General features: G+C 32.6%; 1 protein-coding gene across 3 annotated transcripts; it reads right to left on the bottom strand.

Moving 5' to 3' along the window:
• Window positions 1-379: 379 nt before the first annotated feature.
• On the bottom strand, window positions 380-22769 carry LOC127698382 (uncharacterized). 3 transcript variants are annotated; one of them, XM_052201815.1, is made up of 11 exons: window positions 22475-22769; window positions 20894-20949; window positions 17882-17919; window positions 16993-17242; window positions 12940-13245; window positions 12198-12255; window positions 10880-10959; window positions 9817-9876; window positions 7998-8015; window positions 4248-4529; window positions 380-2895 (listed from the first exon to the last, which is right to left on the bottom strand). In XM_052201815.1, exons 2-11 carry the CDS (start codon window positions 20913-20915, stop codon window positions 473-475), a joined length of 3537 nt encoding a protein of 1178 aa, XP_052057775.1. In that variant the 5' UTR covers window positions 20916-20949; window positions 22475-22769; the 3' UTR covers window positions 380-472. The 3 variants fall into 3 exon arrangements, with proteins under 3 accessions (XP_052057775.1, XP_052057776.1, XP_052057777.1); XM_052201816.1 differs by lacking the exon at window positions 7998-8015; XM_052201817.1 differs by lacking the exon at window positions 20894-20949.
• Window positions 22770-25033: the final 2264 nt, after the last annotated feature.

Raw genomic sequence — 25033 nt, 5'->3', positions numbered from 1 at the left:
CTTGAAGATTTTGAAGTCTACCAACAGCAAGTACTGGCTGATGTTTTGTGTTTAAAGTTTTATTTTCATATTAAAAATGTTCATAACATATATATTTTGTTTCGAAAATCTGTAAATAGGGAAAATCGATTGCTGTTTTGTTTAAGTGACGATCACAGTTTTAGCAAGAAGCGCTTCTGCACTTCGTGCTTAATCTGATCGCCACTTGCTTTTATTTCGTAAGAATTAAAAAAAAATAAACTGTATTCAATTTTATGATATATCACTGCTTTACGTTTTAACCCAAAACTGATATAGGTCTTACAACTAGTTACAATAAAAATGAAACAACATCGGTCATATTGATCATGATCAAGGTATTGCGAAGAAATGAATACAATTAGCATTAACAAAATTTTATATATTTGCCTTGTAAATCAGAAAGATACAAATTTGAATATCTTTTATATGATTATTTCATTGAATATGTGTATTAACAGTTTTTTAATATGTCCTTCAATAGTTTTACTGTATTTGAATGTTCCATTTCGCTAGCAGCATCAATTGGCGTTTTGCCTTCATTGTTTTTTATATTCAAATCAGCTCCATTGTCAACTAACCTTTGTATTACGTTTCGGTATCCAAATTTTGAAGCTGCAAAAAGAGCCGTCTCGCCATCTTTGCTTTTGAGGTTAACATCGGTATTTCTGTTTTCCAGAAGCAATTCTACCGTCTTCAAATGATGCTCTTTAGCTGCCCTGTATAAAGGTGTTCCGAAGTATTTACTCCATAAATTGGGATCGGCTCCGTTATCTAATAATACCTGTACCACCTCATGTTTGTTTTTCCATGCTGATTTATAAAGGGGAGTTCTGCCATCTCTACATGCTTGATCTACATTAGCTCCGTTCTCGAGCAACATTTTCACAATCTCTAAATGACCACATCGTGCTGCTTTGTAAAGTGGAGACTCATTGTATTCGCTTATTTTGTTTGGATCTGCCTTGTTTTTCAACAATATTTCTACAGCTTCTTTATAGCCATTCCATGCAGCCTTACATAATGGGGATCTTCCATCTTTACCACATTTATCTAGATCAGCTTCATTTTTAATTAAGAGTTTCACTGCTTCGGTTTTACCATTGAGTGATGCGATATATAATGGTGATTCTATATGATTTGTGCTCAAATTTGGATCGGCACCTTCCTCTAATAATAACTGCATGATGTCAGTAAAGTTTTCTTTTGAAGAAATATGCAAAGGGGATCCGATGTATTCATCAAATATTGTGGGGTCTGCTTTATTTTGCAAAAGCAATTTAGTCATACTGGTATGTCCCTCTCGAGAAGCTACATAAAGCGTAGTCTCCCCAGTACTGTTTTTCAAATTAACTTCAACATTCTTTTTTAACAGCTTTCTGGCAACGTTTGTGTAGCCCCTCTCAACTGCCTTAAACAAAGGCGATTGTGCGCTTTTATTAAGACGATTTGGATCTGCCCCATTTTTTAAAAGTAAATTCAATGATCCAATATGACCGAAAGCTGCTGCCTTGTGAAGTGGTGTGTCTCCATTTTCGTCAAAAACATTGACATCTAAATGCATTTTAATTAACATGTTTAATATGTCATCATAGCCCTGAGCAGCAACTTCAAGCAGCGGTGATGTTGCTTTGTATGAGAGAAGTAATATATGTTTCTTTAATTCTTCATTTTTAGTGCAATACTTAATAAATTTGTCTCGGTATGTCTGGTATTGTAGTTGTCTGTTTGCAAAAGCAGTGAATGTAACTTCATTGTTGAATATTTCCCTGTTTGTATCCACAAATAATCTTTTAAAATACTGTTCCTCTTTTTCTTCTGGTACTTTTATCGGAAAAGCGATTTCACATTCTTCATTTATGGACTTTAAATGAAACCTGTCACGAATGATATCACTATGTGCTATGTCAAGTATTACTCCAAAGAGATCTTCGCCGTAAAATGATACAACGGCATCAAATATTTTATCATGAAATATTTTATAATTGTTCCCAGATACTTTTGTGAAATACTTCTGTAGTTTAATGAAAAGGGACCTGATGTCATCCTCTGAAAAATTTGGAATATCACAATAATGAGCAATTATCCTACACTTGTCTTTAAAAGGTTTTGTTCCGAATACCTGTTTTTCTAATACATTGTTGCATACAAGGAAAAGTGACATAAGAGCATATATTTCTTTCTTGTACGATTTTATATGTTGAAATACCTTCCAAAGTACTTCAAACGGTGTTTTGAAAAATTCATCAACTTTTACATGTTCATCCATTTCTAGCAACTTGCTCAGTGATTCGCATAAGAGTGGGAAAATGTCTATGTATTTTATTTCACTTGGCTCGATGCACATGATTATTTTGACATCTTTATCTTTGAGATATTTATTGGCTACCTCTTCTTGTTTTGCGGGACTGAGTGGAAAGTCATGTATATTACATGTACAAGAAGCTGAAGAAATGAGTTTAAGCTTTTGGAAATGGGGATGGTTTGTTATATGCGATCTACAAGAAAACATCATTCTCAAATTTCCATGATCAAGATAAGATTTCATATCGTGCATGAAAAAAATCCATTCATCTACTGTATGTAAATCAATAGCATATTTTCCAAACACATCGTCAAAAACAAAAACTTGCTTTTTTGAACGGTCAAAATGTTGCCTGACGTCTTCTGGGGAAAAAGAAGGAAACACTTCATAGCTTTCTTTCTCGGCGTGCAATGCTAGTGCAATATGGCGCAAAACAGTTGACTTCCCACTGCCCGATCGACCTACTACTGTCACACAATTTGACGATTGCAAAATTTCCCTCACTTTTGACATAGCGTCTGTTTCTACTATCTTGGTATCTTTTGCTTTCCATTCGTCTAAAACAGTGGGAGCTGTAAAATGAATAATTATTGATATAGTAGATATGTTTAAAAATAGTTATCTTAGAAAAAATCCAGCAGTAGTGAACCTCTACGATTATGAATTCGACTATTAATCCTCTTTTTCAACAAAATAACTTTGTTTGATCTCGCTTTAGTTTTGCCATAAGATTAAATGAGATGGAATGTATTAAAAGAATACAAGCAGTTGATTGTCTGATAATATCAGATACACACATCGACAAGATTTTGTAAACCGGAAATGAACTTTATATATTTTGATTTGAATTTACTTTTTGGAAATTGTATTAATGAATTACATCGATTAGAAATATTATGGTTGTAGTAATTGTTATATTTGTCCCTTGAATTTTCTTTTTACTAACCTTTTATGGTATTAGTACATTTCCCCTTTTAAAGAAACCACAGATCAAAAAATTGAGACGATACAAAGGCAACCGTCAAAATAATGAATGGAAAAACGACAGACAAAACCAAGAATAGACAAAAAAAGACACGAAAAGATAAACAGTAGTACACAAAAAGAGCTAACAACAATACATTAAACAATTAATTTGTTTGGTTTCTTAAACAACCACGTCTCCTCCTTCACTGATCATGCAATCTCTTTTCACAACGGGCACATTCGGCTCAATTATTCTGTTATGTGTTCTGATATCATTTTTGTTTTGATGTACGAAGACGTAGATGACTTCGTTTTTGCTTTGATATGCAATCTATTAGTTCCTCATGTTCTTTAATTCTTAACTAGTATATTCTTTAGTTGCAGTTCGTTTCTTTTAAAAGTTGTTGAGTGAGTAAAAATTGACAGTGTTGTTATGGTTCTCAAACCAAATGACTGCTTGACGTGTCAAAATAATACCCTAATGCAGGATACATATAAAAGATAAGAATTTCTCATCTATAGAAATTTTGAACAAATAAAAAGTATCACTTTTTTTTCTTTAAAACAAAGTATGCGTCAATATTTGCGCATCATGTTAATTAAAAAGGCGTGGAGTAAACGTCAATGTGACAGCAACCAAAAAACAAAAGGATAGGCCAACAAAGGCACTTCAACAAAAGGATACTATACAAAAAGGTCAAAATCTAAATCGCCTCGATTCTAACAAAGTTGTGTAAAACTTTAACAGATACTATCACAGATCTGCCACCAACAGCAAAATAACTGTGTTTGTATCAAAACATGACAAAGAAAATGTGTTTAAAGTCCAATTATGATTATATGATAATATGTATGTCTTCGTGTTATAGGAATCATCCTGTCTGTACATTGGATCTCGAGAATTTGCACATAATTTGAATGCGAGAAAAAGAATTTTTCCAAATAAAGTGATACTTACAAGGAAAAATCATAAAATTCACACTTCTTTCACTGGAAATCCTGCAATAATTTGTTACTACACATTTAAAGACGCCCTCGTCTTTTTTCTGTGGATCTCTTATAAACAAAGTAAGTTTCGGTACATCAAGAGAAGGGGTATAGTTTTTTTCGGACACTATTTCCCCATCTTTGAACCACTCCACAGACCTGATAAGAGATGGCCCTGTTACTGTACACTCAATCTTTGTGTCATTATCTTCATGAAATAGCACAATATTGTCAGAGTGAAGACGAACTGGACCTTTATATAAATATAAATAAAAAAATATTAGAATATGGAACATTTAACTTTAAATTCCATATCTAAAAAAATACATTTCAAACTTTCTCAGTAGAATACATAACAGTATTATTAAGTATTGTTTAAAAAAGAGGCAAAAGATACCAAATTGACATTCAAACTCAAATAAACTGACAATGCCATGGCTAAAAAAGAAAATGACAAACAGACAAACAACAGTACACAAAACACAAAATAGAAAACTAAAGACTGAGCAACACGAACCCCTCCAAAAACGGGGTGATCTCATGTGCTCCGGAAGGGTAAGCAGATCCTGCTCCACATGTGGCACCCGTCGTGTTGCTCATGTAATTACAAACCCGGTGATAAGTCTTATTCGGTTGGTCACATTCGGGAAAAAGGGGACGGGATTGTAGTTACGACAATTGGAGCATATCCGTCGTCATCTGTGAAACAGATATTCTCTAACGATCAACCAACTCGTGATGGCGTCCGTAAAGTTAACGAAAGGATGATTTCAACTTCACCATTTGGAACTCTTGGTTTAATAGCTTCCTTGTGAGCAGAAATCCTCTATCAAGGAAATCATGATAGGAAATACAAGCCCTGGAATATCGTATTAACTGGGAGATATATACTCCGTATGCAGGCGCTGTTGGGATGTTGCTACATAGAAATGGAAAGTTCACAATTGGGAAGCTGGAATCATCAGTTTTGTTTGTGTATACCGATATCACATCCTAAATATCCAACGGCAACCACTTAATTACAGGCTCCAGACTCAGTCACATAAAGAATGAGGCGGTTAAACATGTTTTTGAGCGCTAAACCCTATCCTTAACCTAGGACACTGATGTAACAGTATTTATCAATTATGGACTTTTGACGAGGTTAATACGTTATATATAAACCTGTTCAGATTATATTAACCGAGGACGGAGCACTCGCCGAAATGTGGGTTATCGAGTGACAGGACATCATTAATTTAGCTGAAAGTTTAATTGAAGAACTTTGCAAGATGTAGTTTTCTTTCAATTTTTAACTAGTTTTGTGTAAATTCTGCTTCATATGAGAACAAAAACAAGTCGGCCAGAAGGTAGCACAATAAGCACCAATTGGAAAACCGACTGGCGATAACAAAGTAATTTTCCATATAATTTCTATGTCAAAGGGTACAACTCTTGTTGAAAACAGTTGATCGGTGCTGATTATCGATACCCGAAGACCTTGCAGATGTAAATCTTTGATATATATTTCATACAAATCCGACAAGAAATGTAGGTGTGAGAGTGCTAACTATGCAGTGTTCATTATAAATTACATTTCAAATGGACATCATTCCTGAAAAAAAAGCTGATTGGCATTGATTTTCAAACTCGACCAAAACATAACTTATATAAATGTTTGATGTAAATTTGATAAAAAAAACCAACAAGACTTATATATAAATTTAAGAACGCTTACAACGCAATTTCCTATAGAATTTACATTTTCAAGTGACAAAATAATCAGTTCTGATTTTCGAATTCGTCCGTGGTACTACTTATATAAACCTTTGATATTAATTTCATAAAAGCCTGCCAAGAATTGTATATATGAGAGCACTTACAAGACCAGACGAACGCCTGGTATTTCTATGTCATCCGCACCGCCGAATGCAAAACGCTCGGTTTAAGTACTTGCCTGCTATATTCTGCCGAATGTGGCATCATGGTAAAAGGGCCAATTTGAGTCTATAATACTTAATGGTAATGAAAGACCTTCACTAACATCGCGGCGTCAAAATCGCGGGCGATAACTCTCTTTTTGTATTTCGTTTCTTTTCGAGTTTTTACGTACATCATAAAAGAACTAAGGATATATATGTTACATATATGTTACAGTGAATTTGTAAAATTAGGGATTTTGTAAAATCCCTGGAATAATTAGTGATTTTGTAAAATCACTAACAGTTTCAGTTATTTTGTAAAATCACTAACAGTTTCAGTTATTTTGTGAAATCCTTGAAATTGTTAGGGATTTTATAAAATCACTGAAAATATTGCTAGGGATTTTGTAAAATCCCTGATTACAAGTTTAAACTTGATATTAGAAATGTGTTTTTCCGAATATAAATAGACCAATGATTTTAAAATATATTTTTTTACTAAACACTACTAGTTAAAACAATTGTGCAGTGATTATGAATAAAAGGCATATAACCTGATATTAAGACTACAATTTACTTATTTTTGCCTAATAAGTTTGGGTGACACAACTGTACCTGGCCGCTTTTGGACATCCACACCTATTTTGTTTACATCTACTTTCCAGGACATCCACATTTTAAAAAAAACCTTGTCCATCACAAATGGGAGACAGTTTAACTGTTTGTCAAAAAGATATGAAATTGTCAATAGATACAACTAAACAGGGAATCAGTGGGTTCAGACTGGTTTCTAGTGTATGACCCAAACAAAATACCATGTTTAGTAGCAAGACGATAACCTGTCTCTGACTTTCCATGGACAATTGCAATTATATTTCTTTGGTCACATTTTCCACGAAAAACAACTGGGATTGGAAGAACAACATGTCTAGTTCTTCTTAAAACTATTTTATACCGACTTAACATACGATTAGCTTATTTTTCCATTGATTAAGAAGTGTTTGAACGTTCATTTTCAGTGACCGTTTCCATATCATTACTTTTGACGGAAACTCTTCTGCTATGACCAATTTTCCACGTAAAACATTTACAGTTTTTTACAAGTAGAACACGAAGTTGCATTCACTCAATTAGTATTAATATAAAAGGCTAAATTAACCTCAAACTTGTTGAGTGTAACCGCTTTTTTAAAAGATTTTTTTAATCAAAAAGAATTATTTTTTTTTACAAATTCCCTGAGATTTAATAAGGGAATCTGTAAAAAAAGATCTTAATTATTTCATTTATTTTGTAAAATCCCTAATCAAAATCAGGGATTTTATAAAATCACTAATCAGTTCAGTGATTATACAAAATCCCTGAAATATAAGTGATTTTACAAAATCCCTGATTTTACAAATTCACTGTTACATACATACTACTTTCAACATACATCATTATAGATCATTATACCGCACTTAATTCAACATAAATGAAAATCGAAGATTTCTGTAAGCAACCTCCTGAAGAAGGAATAATCATGGATAAATTTTCACCATGAGTCGTTGATTTGAAAGGCTCATTTGCGGAAATTATGAAGGGTAACATTATCTCCTATTAAAAAAAAAACATAATTTCATTTCATTTTATCTGTGTAAAAAGATATAAACTTTCGATTAGGACATTTATATCAGGTGATTAAAAGGGAGTATACTCTCCTTCAAATATCTTGAATTGTGTCCTATTTCGATACTGTGAAAGTTCCTTGAATATTTCCTGAAAACTTGATTAATAAACATCAACATGTCGTTAAGATAAACAAAATAAGTTATATTACTTACATACGAATAAGATGAAACCTAAAAAAACAATGACAATTTTTTTAAATCCCAGAAAAAAATACAATTGCTCGAGTATAGAATAGCAAGGATTTGTTAATAATTGAGAATAGTTATGCCTACGAAAAGTAAAAAAATCTTGGCTTTGGTTTGCTTTATACCTCTCTGTTTATTCATTGTCTACTTTGTAGTGTAAGTTTTGGTTTTTGAAATGTTCTGACTTATCGATTGGAAGAAGAAAGTAAACGTATTATACCGTTTGCAGTATGAATCAAACGGGTTTCTTTGAGTATGATCGAGACCAGACGTTTGGTAGGCAATTAAGCATTTAAACCAAATTACCTTAAAAAATAAAAAGCTAAAAACATCTTAAGGTCACTTTGCCTGAGGGTGTTTTTTAGTTATCTTGGTGTAATCAGGGGTGTACGGAATTTTACACCGGTGTGTAAAATTACGTACACCCTGATTACACCAAGATAACAAATGTATTTCTTATGAAGCGTTCCATTACTCATTTTTACATCGCGATGACCGTGAGGGCATTCCGATGTATTGTTGCCGACGAGATTTCCACTTACGTAACTTTCGTGTTTGACTGGTAATCGATCTATAAACAGATAAATACGCGGACTTTATCGAGTGCAAAATAACATTCCTTATCGCTTGTTATAAATTCATTTCTTCAATGAATACTGATAAAAATATTTTTGTTTAGAACATAAATTAATAATATGAAAATGTTTTGTCTTTAGAAATATATATATAAGTAAAAAATCATTGATAATATCTATGCACACGTACCGAAAAATTATGTTAACGCATGCGGAAGCATATCTCAAGAACGTTTTTGCGGCAATCTCCCATGCAGAGTTATCGGTCCTTGCTCTCTCTCGGAGCAAGGACCGATAACTCTGCATGGGAGATTGGTTTTGCGGGAAAATATGAATGCCTACTCAAATCCAATCTATTAGAAAATCGAATTTTTACAGAAGAGTGTCCACCATGCACTCGCACTGCACTATTATTAGAATAGTAGAATAGAATGATATACAAATGGATGAAAACTATATATACATGTAACTGTTATATTAATATAATATATAACAACAAACCAGAGTATACTGATTTGTATCACTACAATATAATAGTTATTACGGTGAGGTTGAATTTCCTGTCATTTGTTCATCATACACGCACGAACTTGTCTCAGAAAAAAATATATCTCTGTACATTAACCTCAGTTTCAGGTATAGAGATGTGATTTTTTTTCTGAGACAAGTGCTTTTGACCATCCACAAGAACTTGCGGTCATCCGATGTTCAGTACTTCAGTACTTTGATTATACTGAGGTGTACAATTGAAAATGCTTATGTAGAACTTTAACTCCACATTTTTCAACACTGATGTTGCTGCGCGTTTTCAAATATTACCTTTTTAATTTTTTCATTTTTTTTTGTATTTTTATTTGTGTGATTTTTCTGGGGTTTTTTTTGTGAATTTTTGCAAAAAGAAATGTGATTTTTTTTCCTTTTTTGTAATTTTTCCATCTTAAAATTTTTATTTTTTAAGTTTTTGGCAAAAATTTATCCCCGAATGCAAGATTCTTGCTTCACAAGAAATAAGTAACTTTATCTTAACTTCAAGATTCATGCCGTTTAATAGTTTTCTATTTGATATGAACGCCTGCTCATTGGTATGTGTATTTTTTGTTATTGTTCATTGTTTTGTTGATGACTAATTGAGTTTTGCTGCATATTTGTTATCTTTTCAGATCCAGATTTTTGGGGAAAATGTATTACTGTAATATATTATCTTAGCTTACCATGAAAAGCTCCGCAGAGTAAAACCATAAAAACGATGTATAAACCAGTTTTATTGTTACCTATGAAGATAAAAATATTTGATATAGATAAATTATTAGTATTTGTATTGCCATCTATAACAATATGAGACAGATTTTTTTTTTAAATGTTAAGTGACAAATATTGCATACATAACAACATATTATTTATGGATGATCTGTAGGTTTACTGAGAGAATTATGAGTTATGGAATCAGTTATTTGAAGATATAATACTTTCATATACCTCTTCCATCTATTACACACAAATTATCATAATTTCCAAATTAGTGTATCAAATGAGTTTTCTTTCGATTTAATGTAAGTTCTTACAGTAAGCTAGTAAAATCAAATCATATTCTCAACTACAAACGTTTAAAGTAGAAAAATCAGTTATGGGGCTAATTCTTTCTCACATGCCTAAGTAATAAAGACTGTCTTTTTGTATTATTTACCAACACCTATCTTTACTGTCTAATTTGAAGATTTATTTTGCTAACGGAAAAAAATACTTATGACCTGTGGTTGTTAACATCCTCATTTGTCCTTTGATGGGTGATTGTCTCATTAGTAATCATACCATATCTACTGATTTTCATATTATACACCTAGCATGGTCGTATTTGTATTTTTCTATCATGCAGTGGTATTAACTTTAGGATATCTACAATGATTATTTCATCAGTTATTTTTGTAATTCTCCATATAAAAATCCTATGGTTATCTCTTTTTATGCAGACTGTACATTGATCCAAAATCCACACATTATACATTTTATAAACTTTTTGTACTCTTACTTCTTTCCCTTTCTTATTTTTAGTTTAACACCCCTTCCAAAACCGACTCTATATTATTTAAACATATTCTATATGCATTTTTAAAACAGGATAAAACACAGTTTAAGATAAGTCATGGAGTCTTCTCTGTTTTACAATTTAACCATATAATATTAATAGTCTTTGATATGTTTGGTAAAAAATTAAGATATCCAAAAGAACGAAAAATTGTTAATATATTTCCCTATCACGACCTTTATAAAACTTACTAGTATTAGATACTTTGTTGTATTTGATATTACTGTATACTTCATTTATCAAAGTGCGAACTTCCAAAATGTTTACGATCCTAAAAAGTATATAGCATTAATATTATAAAATAATACATACAAAGGGTAACAGGAATTACCAAAAATATTGTAATTTGCTCCATATAAATGATATTGACTTTCCTCGAGAAGAAATACCTAATGATCGTATCTATATTGATATTATAACTGTTTGCAGGAAAGATGAGTTTGTAAAAAGTTGTTTTAATTGCGATCCAAATAGAAGACATAAGCTATCGAATGAAGTGAAGTAAAGAACGGTAATCAAAAACTTAATTCGGTTTTCCCAACAAAACAGTAATTTAAATTCGGTATCTATCTATTTTGTGTACATGCGAATTAACAGAGGTGTTAAGTATACGTCAATGAGACAGCAACCCAACAAAAAAACCCAGAAAATTCATACTGGAAGTCAACATATGGAAAAGTGCTTAACCCATAAATCAAGCTCTAAATTGCCTTAAGTTTAGGTAAGTTATTAATTTGCGATACTTGGACTTCAAAAAATCTGCCATTTCCACCAAAACCCACAAAGACAAAAAAAACCCCAAGATATAACTAAAGACAAGTTAACCACTTGTGAGGTTTCTGACTTAGGATGACCACATTTTTTAATACTCAATTCTTCCATTGTGTATCTCGGTCAGTTGCACTAATTGACCTTTAATTTGAGAAATTGATTTGGATATATATATATATAAAGGGTATATAAAAGTATCGAAAAGGGATTAGCACTCGCGTTGAAACGTCCTTCGGGTTTATCAAAAAATACCAAAGTTGCTTCCGTTATTTTCCAGTCTTTATCCACAACCATATTGTACAGAATTAAAATGCATTTAGCACACCTTATAAACATTGCTTTTATTTCAGGCTCTCGTTTTACAAAACAATCTTACGACTAAAATTGATCGAATTCATGAACAATTCAGTATATTTACGATACATTTTAGGGGGAAAACATGTTAGAAGAGACCTCCTGATCTCTAGCGTATCATTTCTTATTCTGTTAGAGCTATTTTCCTAATGCATGTAGTTTGGTTGGCTTGCTTGCTTTGTTTGTATAAATGTTTGCTCAAGCTTATACTTAAATGTTATTGGACGTATAATGCAGAGTATATTGTATTCAAGCTGATGCCCCGCCTATCTATTGATTGCAGATGTCAATCTTAATTACAATGCTTGAGCAAACATTTATACAAACATAGCAAGCAAGCCAACCAAACCTTTAAACTAGGAAAATAGCTCTAAAGATATTTACCTTTCTGATCCAACTTCACCCTGCAAACTGTCGACCATTCCTTGTATACATATGTATCCTAAAAAGTAGAATAATTGTTATGCACACGTTTATAAATGTTTGTCTTGACAACTTAAATGGCCATTTAATTAGATAATCAAAGGAGAAGGTATGATACGGCCACTTTTTGGACCTTGAAATGAAAAATCTAAGAGTATTATAAATCTACAAAATAACACCTTTTGTATTTGACATTAGTCTCGCAGCTATCCGTATTTATAGTTTGTAAATTTTGTCTTATACATTGTATATGATAAAACTGCGAAAACTGCCGATATAGTTTCATTATGAGCATGGCTTTACCCCCCGAAAGATATTTTGCTACAATATGTATTTTACAAAGTCATTAAATTATCTTTTGGTTCATATTTATTTGATAAAAAAAATGTATGTAAAATTAAAAATAAATGTATCTAAAATGTCCAGTTTTTGTCAAATATATCTATATCAACATGTTTATAATGTCATAGTGACATCACAAGTGACCTTTATGTGGTAAAGTGTCCAGATTATATTAACCTGTTGAGTTATTAAATAAAAATAACATAATTTTGAAAGTCTTAAAATATTTAATTATTTTTTTTGCAATTCAGGGGCCAAATAATGGCGTCCTCTTGTGTGATTTTGCATTGAGACAGTTTTTTATACATCATTCAATGTCATTATTTTAATGAATATTTCCTTAGATAAAACAATACATAACCTGTGTTTAAAAAAGCGGAATTTTCAGGACAAATCTTTTTATAACAAGTACAGTCTTCTTTTGATGGAACACAGTGTGTTTTATTTGATGTTTTATTCACAAATGCATATCCATTCTCAAAATCGCAGAAACAGGATCTGTCCTCATATATAGAACCATTACTATATATTTTTTGACCCTCTTCAATGCATGTAGATTTTTCATAGATACACTGGAAGGTTAGGTTTGACTCTATGAAGAAAGGTTGATATCTATCCACACTACAATGACCTTGATTCAGTCCACCTTCCCTTGTTGGTCTAAATCCTATTGATGAAAATAAGACAATCGTAAAAAAAACAATATGATATATTATCAGGTTTTCTACACAGATATGAGCGGTTTGTCTTAAAATGAATTGTGTTGTCTCATTAGGAAGTGCTGCGTTTAGAATACCTGATGATGCTTCAAAATGCAGCAATCCCTTAAAAAACATATTCTGGCACCATGCACTAAATTAAGCAGCCAACAATGTGGTAAAGGTATGACGTCGTATATACTACATGGACGTTCTTAAGAATGAAGGTATAATTTCTTCTACATTCAAGGCCGCGATTCAATGAACTAAATGGTAGACAATCATATCATTTACACATCTTATTTTAAGGTCGCTTCTAAATATTCGAAGGTTCCTTCAATGTAGATTGGCTACCTAAATTACACAAAAAAACGTCAAATATCGTTTTATCTCGCCTTCTAGTAAGTGTTCTACATCTAACCTTTCTGTCATTGTAATTAGTTTCTTGGCTACAATTTAACAACTTATTGCGAAATTTTGTAATAAAGCATATAAAAAATTGAATTCTGGAGTGTAAAAAACTCTTTGAATGTTTAAGATCCATTGCATGCTTTTGATGGTCCCTTTAATTCGGTTGACAGTTATGACTTTTCGACTCTTTACACTACTCTTCCATTTAATCAAATGGTCCTTTTAAAAAATTTGAATACAAATTTACTTGTTGCAACTTATATAAAAACCTACTTCTGTAATAAAAATGGCAAATATGCTAGATATACTTTCCGGAACTGTGATGAGAAGATTAAAGCTGTAATGTTTTCCCCCGACAACATCTATGTACGTTTTGGCAATAAAGTTTATCGACATGTTGCTGGTATTCCTTTGTGCACCAATTTTGCCCCTTCAATAGCAGACTTGTTCCTGTATTGTTATGCATAAAATGTTTCTGGCCAAACTCAGTCAAAATCCGTCTAAATTCCATTTAATAGAACATTTTATTAACACTAACCATTGCCTTGATGATATTGTTTGCACTAAATAATCAGATTCTTCTCATCATTCTAATAAAATTTACCTAAATGAACTGACTTTAGATAAATTTAATATAAACAGCAATTATGATCCTTTTCTTGATTTGAATATACACTGTATCAGTTTCACACGGGAAACTCTATACAGAAAATTGAAGCAAAAGGGAAGATGTTTCGTTCCTAATTATAAATTTTCCATATTTTGGACGGTGCGGTGCTTTTGGCTCCTTCTTATATTTTCCAACTTGTTCGCTCTGCCCATGTCTGTAGTGACGTTCGAGATTTCAATGAACGCAATCAACTAGTGTGTATAATGGGTAAATTATGAAGTCATGAACTTCGTTGCAACAAATTACTTGAACCTTTACCAAATACTTTCATAGATACAAAAAAATGGTTTAAAATATTTTGGCTGTACCTGTAGAAACCTTATTACAAACGGGATATCATATCCTAATTTTCACGGTGATGTTGTTTATAGAGCCAGTCAACTTAGATACGATCTTTTTAAAATTATTGATCCTTTGAATAAGTTTATTCTTAATTTATCAATTTAACAACGAAGTAAGATATCTGAATATTGTTTTGATCGGTACAAATATTGTTTCGTTTTTAATAGAATTAAAACATCACTTCATATGTATTGCCGTACAGTAATGAACACTTATGTTACTTATATGTTGGCATTGCATGAGGTCATCCTTTACTTAGACTGCTTATGACACTTTTATACTTAATGTTTGAGGTGTACGGATTTATATTTTAATCTATGAAAACATGGTTTATCTATTAGGTTAAATTGGACTTTGAAACCGCGAGTACTTTTAGATCGGTAATTTGTATCTTTTATTTTATTTTTGTTAGTTTTTGTCGAGCCTGCGACTTCTGTCGCTGAAAGCTCGACATAGGGATAGTGATCCGGCGGCGGCGTCGGCGGCGTAAACAAACTTCTTAAAAGCTTAATATTTCAGAAGGTATAAGACCTGGATCCTTCACACTTTGTATATAGATGCCTTATGTTATGAAGTTTCCTTCTGTCATATGTCCATTGTCCTTGACCTCATTTTCATGGTTCAGTGACTACTTGAAATTTTTTTTTTAGTATTCTTAATTTCTCTCTTATTATGAGTAATAGGATAACTATATTTGGTATGTGCATACCTTGTAAGGTCCTCATGCCCGTCAGACAGTTTTCACTTGGCCTAGACCTCATTTCATGGATCAGTGAACAAGGTTAAGTTTTCGTTGTCAAGTCCATATCTCAGATACTATAAGTAATAGGTCTACTATATTTGGTGTATGGAATGATTGTAAGGTTTACAATGTCCAACTGGCAGGTGTTATCTGACCTTGACCTCATTTTCATGGTTCAGTGCTTAAAGTTAAGTTTTTGTGTTTTGGTCTGTTTTTCTAATACTGTATGCAATAGGTCAACTATATTTGGTGTATGAAAATATTTTACGATGTACATCTGGCATGTTTTATTTGACCTTGACCTCATTTTTACGGTTCATTGCTCAATGTTAAGTTTTTGTTTTTTGGTCTGTTTTTTTCTAATTCTATAAGCAAAAGTTCAACTATATTTGGTGTATGGAATGATTGTAAGGTGTATATGTCTGTCTGGCAATTATCATCTGACCATGACCTCGAGATCATTTTCATGTTCATTGGTCAATCTTAAGTTTTTCTGGTTAAGGTTGTTTCTTAGATACGATATGCAATAGGTCAACTATATTAAAAGCATGTAATGATTGTAAGGTGTACATGTCTGTCTGGCAGGGTTCATCTGACCTTGACCTCATTTTCATGGTTCATTGATCAATATTTAGTTTTCCTGGTTAAGTGTATTTTTCTTAGATGTGCAATAGGTCAACAATATTTCAAGTATATTTGGTGAATGGAATGATTGTAAGGTGTACATGTATTTTCCAGTTGGGTTTATCTCACCTTGACCTCATTTTCTTGGATCATGTTAAGTTTATGTGATAGTTGTAGTAAAGCTTTATATTTAGGACTATCAACGTAAAATCAATGGTTAGTAAAGAATGCGAGACATTTCAGCGTGTGCACTCTTGTTTGTGCTTAGTACCGATCTGATGAATCAACTCCTTCCAAGCTGATTTTTACCGTTTGTTCTTATTATATACTTTTACATTATTGTCTTATTTTGGGAAAACATGGTTTGAAATTGACCTTGAACTAGCTTTTTGTTAGTTGTTTTCGTGATCTGATGAGTCAAATCCTTTACCAAAAGGATTTTTACTGTTTATTCTAATGCTGTCCCTGCTTATGGAAGAGTTGAGTGCTCACAAACATGATCCATCCCGTTACATTCTTTATGTGTCTGTATAATGTCAGGAGCCTGTAATTCAGTGGTGGTCGTCGGTTGCTGTCTGCCATATTTGTTTTTCATATATTGCTTTTAGCAAAAATAGTTTTCTCTTTTAATTCTTTTACATTTTGTCATGTCAGTGCCTTTTATAGAGCTCTTAATATATATTTGTTTATCATTGTTGAAGGCCATACGGTGACCTTTAGTTGTTTACATCCTCGTCTTTTTGGTCTCTGATGGATAGTTGTCTCATTGGTAATCATACTAAATCTCTTATTTTTTTTAGAGTCAGGTTTTTTCTTCTAAATTTTGAATTGCAAATCTAGATCTTTTTATATACAATGGTATTTTGTCGCTTTCACAATTTTTAGCTGGTTGACACAGACATAGAAATGTAAATTAAATCTTCAAACCTGGATAAAGGGCTATAGGCTTTGTACAAATTTCTCCGTATTCTTCTTCTTGTAGATCCCAAGCACAATGATACCTCTCCGAGCGGTTACATGTTCTACGACTTTGGTGAAATCGTTCAAAGTGAGTTAGGTTACTGCAGTTCAGAAACGATGATGGAGGATTTTCAAGTACATAATTAACACATTCTTTGTTTATCAGACAGGAACAGTCAATACCAGAGGAAAGTGCAATTCTTGAAGCCCAACAAATCTTTATTAAAAAAGGTAAAAATAATATCAACATAAAAAAAAATCAGTTGCTTTGTAATATATTTCTTTTACCTTCCAATAGATTGCATATTCTTTTAAACTAGAACTTTGTGTATGTTATACAAATAATTTTGAGAACTAATTCCGCACTAAAATTTGACAAACAGTTCAGTGTGTTTACCTTGACCCAATGGCCTTAACCTTTAAAAATGTACCTTCGTGGATAATAGCAAACCTTTAACTACAAAATATGACTTTAATCATATAACTCACTGTTTGTTAGAATAAACCAGAAAATGCTACCAAGTTGTCAAAGGACAGACAACCCCATGTCCGAAAAAAAGACGAAAAGACAAGTGAATAAGACAGTAAGAGCCTACATATATAGGAATTAAGCAATACGAACCTACTCAAAACTGGAAGATTAGTCGGTTCTTGCTCCATCTCATACTTTTAACTTGAGATATTACAAAAGTTTCGTATGTCGTCTCTTTTGAATCATCTCTCTCAAACAAATTTACAAATTAGTCTTATCACTTTTGTGTAGCCTCGTGTTGCGTCCTTACTTTGTAATTATTCTTTCAGACAATCGAATATAGTAGTATTAAAATGGAATATTGCTAAAACTTGCAGGACTTACCAAAAGAAAGCAAAATCTGTACATCTTTACACATGAATCTACAACGCAATACAATTCAATGATTATCAGTTGATATGTTATAGTTCACTTTGATTTCAGTTACAGCACATGGACTTGAGTGGTATCTTTGGTTAGCTTGCTTGCTAGCTGAACCATGAAATCATTATTAGCCAAGGTCCTACCTTCCTTTGGAAGGAGCCAATAATTAAACAGAGAACCAATCAAAAGTAGGGGCAGTATGTACACATTGTGAAACCAGTTTTACAAGTCAGTTAAAAAAATATGTTTTCAATTTAAATTAAATATCTAGTATTCAATTATGAGCTAATTCACAAGCATGCTGTAGGTGTGTTTGATTTGTCAATTTCATTTCAATCAAATACCTCTGTTCATTTATAACTAGCTTATTTACATGTGTAATTCTATACTGTAAGCAATAGTTAACAATGATTTAATCGATTTAAAAAAAACTTTTCATTTCTTTTTTATATATTTTTTTTTATATAAGGATATCATTATCTTTTATTTTGATATGTATTTTAGGGGGATTGGTTCTCTGCTTAACAAAGGAATGCGTACAATTTGTTTTGAGATCACCTGTATGATTTGTAGTCTTATTCGAACTCGGACTCCGAGTCCGACAGTTTTTGTAAACTCTATAATGAAAGTATGCTTGATGGTATCCGTAATGTTAGATACTGATGAAAATCTGCCATTTTGGATGAAGAAGACACTACGCATTTCGATTTTTTTGTTCGTTTATGCAGATTGTGTTCACAACTAAACCATGTAAGTATATTCAGACGACACATTCATCAATTCTAATCATTTGTAATGAATATAATGTGTCGAAAAGACAAGAGTTATCAAATACAGACAAACATTAAATCGATTCCTTATCACGGGTGTCATTCGGCATATCGAGAAAAAAGATCGTGAAAGAATGATGAGAAAAGAACATAATTGGCTAAGTTACAGTTCAAGCTGGGCATTATGCACAATCGATCGCCAGGTACGTCGATTGGTAATTTCCCCACTAAGTTGGTACAATGACGTATAGCTATTGTGAACAGACTGATCAAACAATCGGGAAAAAGGTTATCTAGGTGCCTTTTTAGTTTATGTCAGCGCAGCCACGATATGAACAATAAATAAGCCAATATTGGCATACAATGTACGCACGAACGACACTCCTCATAACCGAAGGTAACAACCCTTACACAAAAAAATGCGTAAACATGCATATATTTACAGCGCGGATGCATTAAGCATTACAGATACATATATACTTTTACTTTTCAAAAATTTATGCTCTTGACACGTTTTTAGTTATTATAATAACTTTGAACGAAAATTATTGAATTAAAAAAAAAATGAAAGAAAACGAAAGCATTCATGTCCGTTCTTATTAAAATATTTACACGCTTCAACTATAGTTGCAATTATATCAATTGTTAAAAGAAATATTGTTTTCTGATTATTAAGTCTGGTCCGACGCGGGACGTTTATGTTTTTGATAGACAAGACAAGACAAGACAAGACAAATACTTTATTAAAGTCTCACCACTTGTTACATATAAAATATACAGCACATTAAAACACAAGTTAACAACAAGAGCCACTTTATGAAGAGTTATGAAAGTCTATGAAAAAAAATTCTTAAAATATAATACAAGTCAACTATCCTGAGTATAAAATACATTTTCGCTTTATTATTTCATTTGATAGCACATTTGCACTTTTTTAATTGACATTTGCGCTTAAATTTTTAAGACATTTGCGCTTTTTAAATAAAAAAAAGGATATTTGCGCTTTATCAACATAACATAAAAAATCATTTAATATAAAAAAAATACAAAACATTCATACATTTATATACAGCTAAAAGCATCAACCTTTCCACATCATGCTTGTGTCAGATGAAAACGACAACCCTCCAAGAGGGTGGATGGGAGTAAATTCCTTATAACAACCATGACTCTTTTTAAAAGTCACCAGGTACAGCGGGTGGTTTAAAAATAAAATTTCAGTCTACACAAATTGAAACAATCTTACATAAACTATGATGGTACAGTTCCTCGGACTATTCATGCAACAGAATAACCACAAGAAGAATATAGTTTCCAATTTTAATCCACTAATAAGAAAGCTGATTGTAGAATTTAGGTCAAGATTTAAATGTTCCATCCATAAAAAGTAAAATAACAAAAATACCGAATGAATTTCGTTTTCTCTATCGTTTACCCAGAAACGTATACTATATTTTTTATAATATGTCTGGTATATCCGAAAATATTTTCTGATTTTGTCGTTTGATCCAACAAAGAATATGTGAACATCTTTCTATGACTTTGGTAATCTTTCTAAAGATTACAGGTAAACAACTATAAAAGGTAAACAAATGTATTGTCAATTTTGTCCATAGTGTTTGAAGCGCAAATGCCCTTTAGCGTTACAGGTAAAAAAAAAAGGGGGCAAACGTCCTGCGTCCGTCTGGTCACGCCTTGTCTTTCACGATTAAGAAAATGCGTTGCCCGATCTTTCACGATCAATTTTGATGAAAAATCAACAAAATTCGATGTTTTCAAAAGCAAAATGAACGGCTTCAAGGGAAAAAAACTTTTATTTTACTGTCCTATCTGACACACCAAAGATTCAGTTTCAAATATATCATTATATATTGGAATGTGACCATAATAGGTACAAAACGGTTTGTTTTTTTTAATGTATCCCATAGACTTGTTTTGCGCCTTTTGTGTTTTCTCATAAAGTACTGAATATTTTCTTTATCTTATTGCACAGTGTTATTGACAAAGCTGAATAATTTTGACAGACTTAATTTTTTTTCGGATTTGTTCCGCGTTTTGAAAATTCAGCAGATTTTTCACAGATTTTGAAGTAGAATTACAAAATAACATTCACGATCTAATCGCAATGCTTGACCACCGTTAGGTATTCTTTCACGATCATTTTTTCTCGATATACCGAATGACAGCCGTGCTTATGCTTCACCTGATTTTACCGTGGAACTCATAGGGTCTACATAACTTTTTCGGAATACATGGAATCTACGAAAAAATATACAATATACTATATTACTCTCAAATGATTTATTGGCAAAATAAAACTGGTTTCATTAAATTTAATCCAAAATTGTTTTCTAATACTATCAACAAAGGTGACGACCTATAAATGTGTTTCTGCTCTTTAAAAAAACGAATTTATACTACATGTTTGTTAACTTAGTCCAGTTTTTATGAAAGAAAAACAATGAAGTGGTAAAATAAAGGTGGTTTTATAGATTTTTTCCCTTTTTTTTTTTTAAATAAAAAATAATGTCAAAGTTGAGGCTTCAATTTCATATTGAATGAAAGAAACACACACAGCCAGCTATGATAGTACCTTAGTGCTCTTCTATTTTATATTTATGTAAAAACAATGAAAAAAAAGATATACAGCAACAACTGAATTACAGCCTCCGGACTTGGGACATGCACATACAGAATGTGGCGGGGCACATAAGAAAGGCACATACCAGAAAGTGCAATAAAAACTAGTAGCCAAAAACACTTGTCAATGATCTATAATACCGCTATAACAGTTACTGGAAACAGACCCAAAGTGCTCTACATTTGAAATGAACGAAATCATGTATGTCTTTTTTAGAGTGTAGAGGATCAACAAAGATATCAGGCTTATAATTGTAGGACGGTTCAATTTTGAAATAATAGTGGTCGCAGTTGTAACACATATCTATTGTCCATATAACTTCAATCTGAAAACAGAGATCTTGTGGAAGCTCACATTCAAGTTAAGACTTTGACAAATCATAATTTTAAATTAACAATTTTCATAAAATCTTCACCAAACTTATAAAGCCAAATATAAGTATGTGAATTTGATATCAATAATCAACATATCAGTTCTATAGATAGATATGAGAAGATGTGGTATGAGTGCCAATGAGACAACTCCATCCAAGTCAAAATTTAAAAAAGTAAACCATTACAGGTCAAAGTACGGTCTTCAACACGGAGCCTTGGCTCACACCGAACAGTAAGCTATAAAGGGCCCCAAAAATTACTAGTGTAAAACTATTCAAACGGGAGTCCACTTTAAATTTTTAGTTTTGAAAATGTTTCTCAGAAATAAAGTAAAAATATCTCGGGTAAAAGCAAAAATGCAGAATATAGCATGAAAAAGCTTCTGGCGGCGTTGGCAGACCCCCTCCCTGCCTATTGAAATGACTCCTATACAACCGTTTCTAATTTACGGCCCTGCTAGATGGAAAATGTTGGGTATGTTTACTTAGTCATGCTTCTGTCATAGAAAGCACAATCAACTCATAGTATGATCATAGTATAACTGGATTTCTTTGCGTTGTTGTCATATAGTTTATTCGTACATCATATATGACCTTGACTGAAATACGAATAGCAATTGGTCGGCGTAAAACACTTAAATTAATTGTTGAAATGAGATTTTTTAAGTTTCTAGGCACAGTAAGAAAAGGCAAATAAATTAAAATAAATTACTTCAGTTTCTATAAACACAGTAATTGAAAATAACATTATTTTTATAATTTGTACTTACTGCGTTTCAATAATATACTGTCAATATATCCGTTATCGATTTACTATTTACAGTATTTATTATTAAAATTCCCATGGTTAAATATAGTAACGGATCGTTCTGCAGTGAAATTTATATTAGAATTTATATGTCAAAAGACCGCGAGACGTTTTGCTTGTATTCAATGTTCTTTTTTGGGGATGTTTAGGCCTCCCAAACTCTTTATCCTCAGTGTTCATGTGGTCTGACGAAGGCTATTTTGATAACCACATACATAAAGAAGTAAAATTGTCAAGTGGATCTTCCATGTTGGTTATGTAATAATTACAGAGTCTTTATCGATTGAATATTTTATCACCAATAGACCATACCTGTTTAAAAAAAAAGTATTCCCACTGTTATGATGCATTGCGAGAAAATTGTTTTTGGAAAATGTACGAATTTTTCACCGAGTATTCTGAAAAAAATCCAGTACATAAGATATAGACAATATAGCAATATAATTGCTTTTTTTTACTACCCCCCCCCCCCCCACCCCTTGCAACCAAAGTTTGGGGGTATATAGGAATCACCATGCCCGTCTGTTTGTCCGTCCGTCTGTCCGTCCGTCCGTCTGTCTGTCTGTCCGTCCGTCCCACCTCGTGTCCGATGCATAACTTTTGTTTTGGAAAACCGAACTTAGTATGCAGTTGCATCTGGGGCTGGGGTGTGTTGTATACCAAAGTTAGGTCAATATTACCTTGACTTTGACCTTTGATCCCTAAGATAGTAAAATCTCGTCCAATTCGTGTCCAGTGCATACTTTTTGTACTGTAAAACTTATATAACCAAACGTAGTGTGCAGTTGCATCATGGGCTGGGGATTTTTCACATACTAAAGTAAGGTTACTCTGACATTGACTCTGACCTTTGACCATTATGATAGTAAAACTTTATCCAACATATGTCCGGACCATAACCTTTTTACCTTAAAACTTAAGTTAATCAAACTTGGTATGCAGTTGCATCCTGGGCTTGGGATGTGTCATTTGCACAAAGGCAGATCACTCTGACCTTGACTTTGACCCCTATGGTAGTAAAACATATCCAATTCGGCTCTTATCTTTTGAACCGTACAACTTCGGTTAACCAAACTTGGTATACAGTTGCACCATGGGCTTGGGTGTGTCAAATACCAAATTCAGGTCACTTTGACCTTTGATTCCTTCTATAAGTAAACTGTCTGATTTGTGTCCTGCTTTTAACTTTTGTTTCATAGAACTTAGGTTGACCAAACCGGCTTGGTATGCGGATACACCATGGGATGGGTGGTGTCATATATTAAAGTCAGGTCACTCTGACCTTGATTTTGACCTTTAAACCATTTAATAGTAAAACATTGTCTGACTTGTGCATATCTTTTGTACTGTAGAACTTAGATTGACAAAATTTTGTATGCAGAATCATCTTACTGACTTTTACCTTGGCTTTTAGTTTTAACTTCTGAATTTACAGTATACGAATCTCAGACTTTGTTCCTGGGTCAGTACAATTTTTTCAGATTGACCTATCAGTAACCATGTGTCAATCTAACACAGAGGCAATGCTTACATAAAATGAATAACTCAAAACCCAAAATCTCAAAACGTCATTGTCTCGATACTGAATTTACATCTCTATGCGGACAGCTCTAGTTGTTTTTATCTTTTTATCTTTTTACTTTTTATCAGCTGTTAACCTGTTTAGGAAAATGTTTTCCTTTTGTTATTGTCGGTTATTTCTTCGGCTTATGATATTTCATGGACTCTGCTATATTCTTCTTTTCTTATTAGTACATTTTTTCTCTCAAATACTCAAGCAGACATTTTTAAGACCATATATCAAACCTGGTTGTTCATCTCTAGGTTTAATTTAAACCGTTGGTTGATTTCTGTTGTTCATTATTTGGTTAAAATTAACTCTTTGTTTAATCCTTGATTAAATGATTCAGAAATAACCTTGATGCGGACCTGGGTATACATTAAAACAAGGAATATTGTTGTCTAATAGTACGATTCCCTGCTCATTAAGGGAGAATACGGATAGAGGGGCAACATATAAAAAACACTTTTATTGTTATTTCGTAATGATATGAGCAAGAACGCATTAAATAGGGGAAATAAATTAATATTAAACAAAGGAAGAATGTGTCTGAGGACACGAATGCCCCGCTCAAGCATTGCAATTTTCCAAGTTAAAAAGGTGCATAACTCTAGAACGGTAAATTGGACGGACGGAAAGACGGACGGTCAAGAGTACCACTAAATGCCCCCGTTGCCTACGGCAGGGGCATAAAAAGTTGAACGCCCCCATCCCCATAAAAAGGGGTCCATACACTAATCACCTGTGATGGTTTTGTCAATTTCTCTCGACTTTTAAGTTTTGAATTTCTCCTTGGTATCTTCCTCCTCTTAGTTCCATGGACATACTTCGAAAATATAACATTATTTTTATAAATTGTACTTATGTGTTTTACACATATCCTGTCGACAAATACGTCCCTTTTCGATTTTGTATTTTCTGTATTATCACAAATCCCCGTGGTGTAACAAAGACTTAGTA

The sequence above is a fragment of the Mytilus californianus genome, unplaced genomic scaffold (genome assembly GCF_021869535.1).
Source record: "Mytilus californianus isolate M0D057914Y unplaced genomic scaffold, xbMytCali1.0.p SCAF_4, whole genome shotgun sequence".
Lineage (NCBI taxonomy): Eukaryota > Metazoa > Mollusca > Bivalvia > Mytilida > Mytilidae > Mytilus > Mytilus californianus.
The sequence above is the reverse complement of the archived record's forward strand: the minus strand, read 5'-3'. Positions and strand labels throughout refer to the sequence as shown.

Bases quoted from the DNA above. Each gene is read 5' to 3' on its own strand.
- LOC127698382 (XM_052201815.1), bottom strand. From the start codon at position 20,915: ATGAGTTCCACGGTAAAATCAG. The intron at 17,243-17,881 runs GTAAGTCCTGCA...TTTTTAATAAAG, and splicing joins ACAGATTTTGCTTTCTTTTG to ATTTGTTGGGCTTCAAGAAT. The intron at 13,246-16,992 runs GTTTGAAGATTT...TTTCATCAATAG, and splicing joins GCCTATAGCCCTTTATCCAG to GATTTAGACCAACAAGGGAA.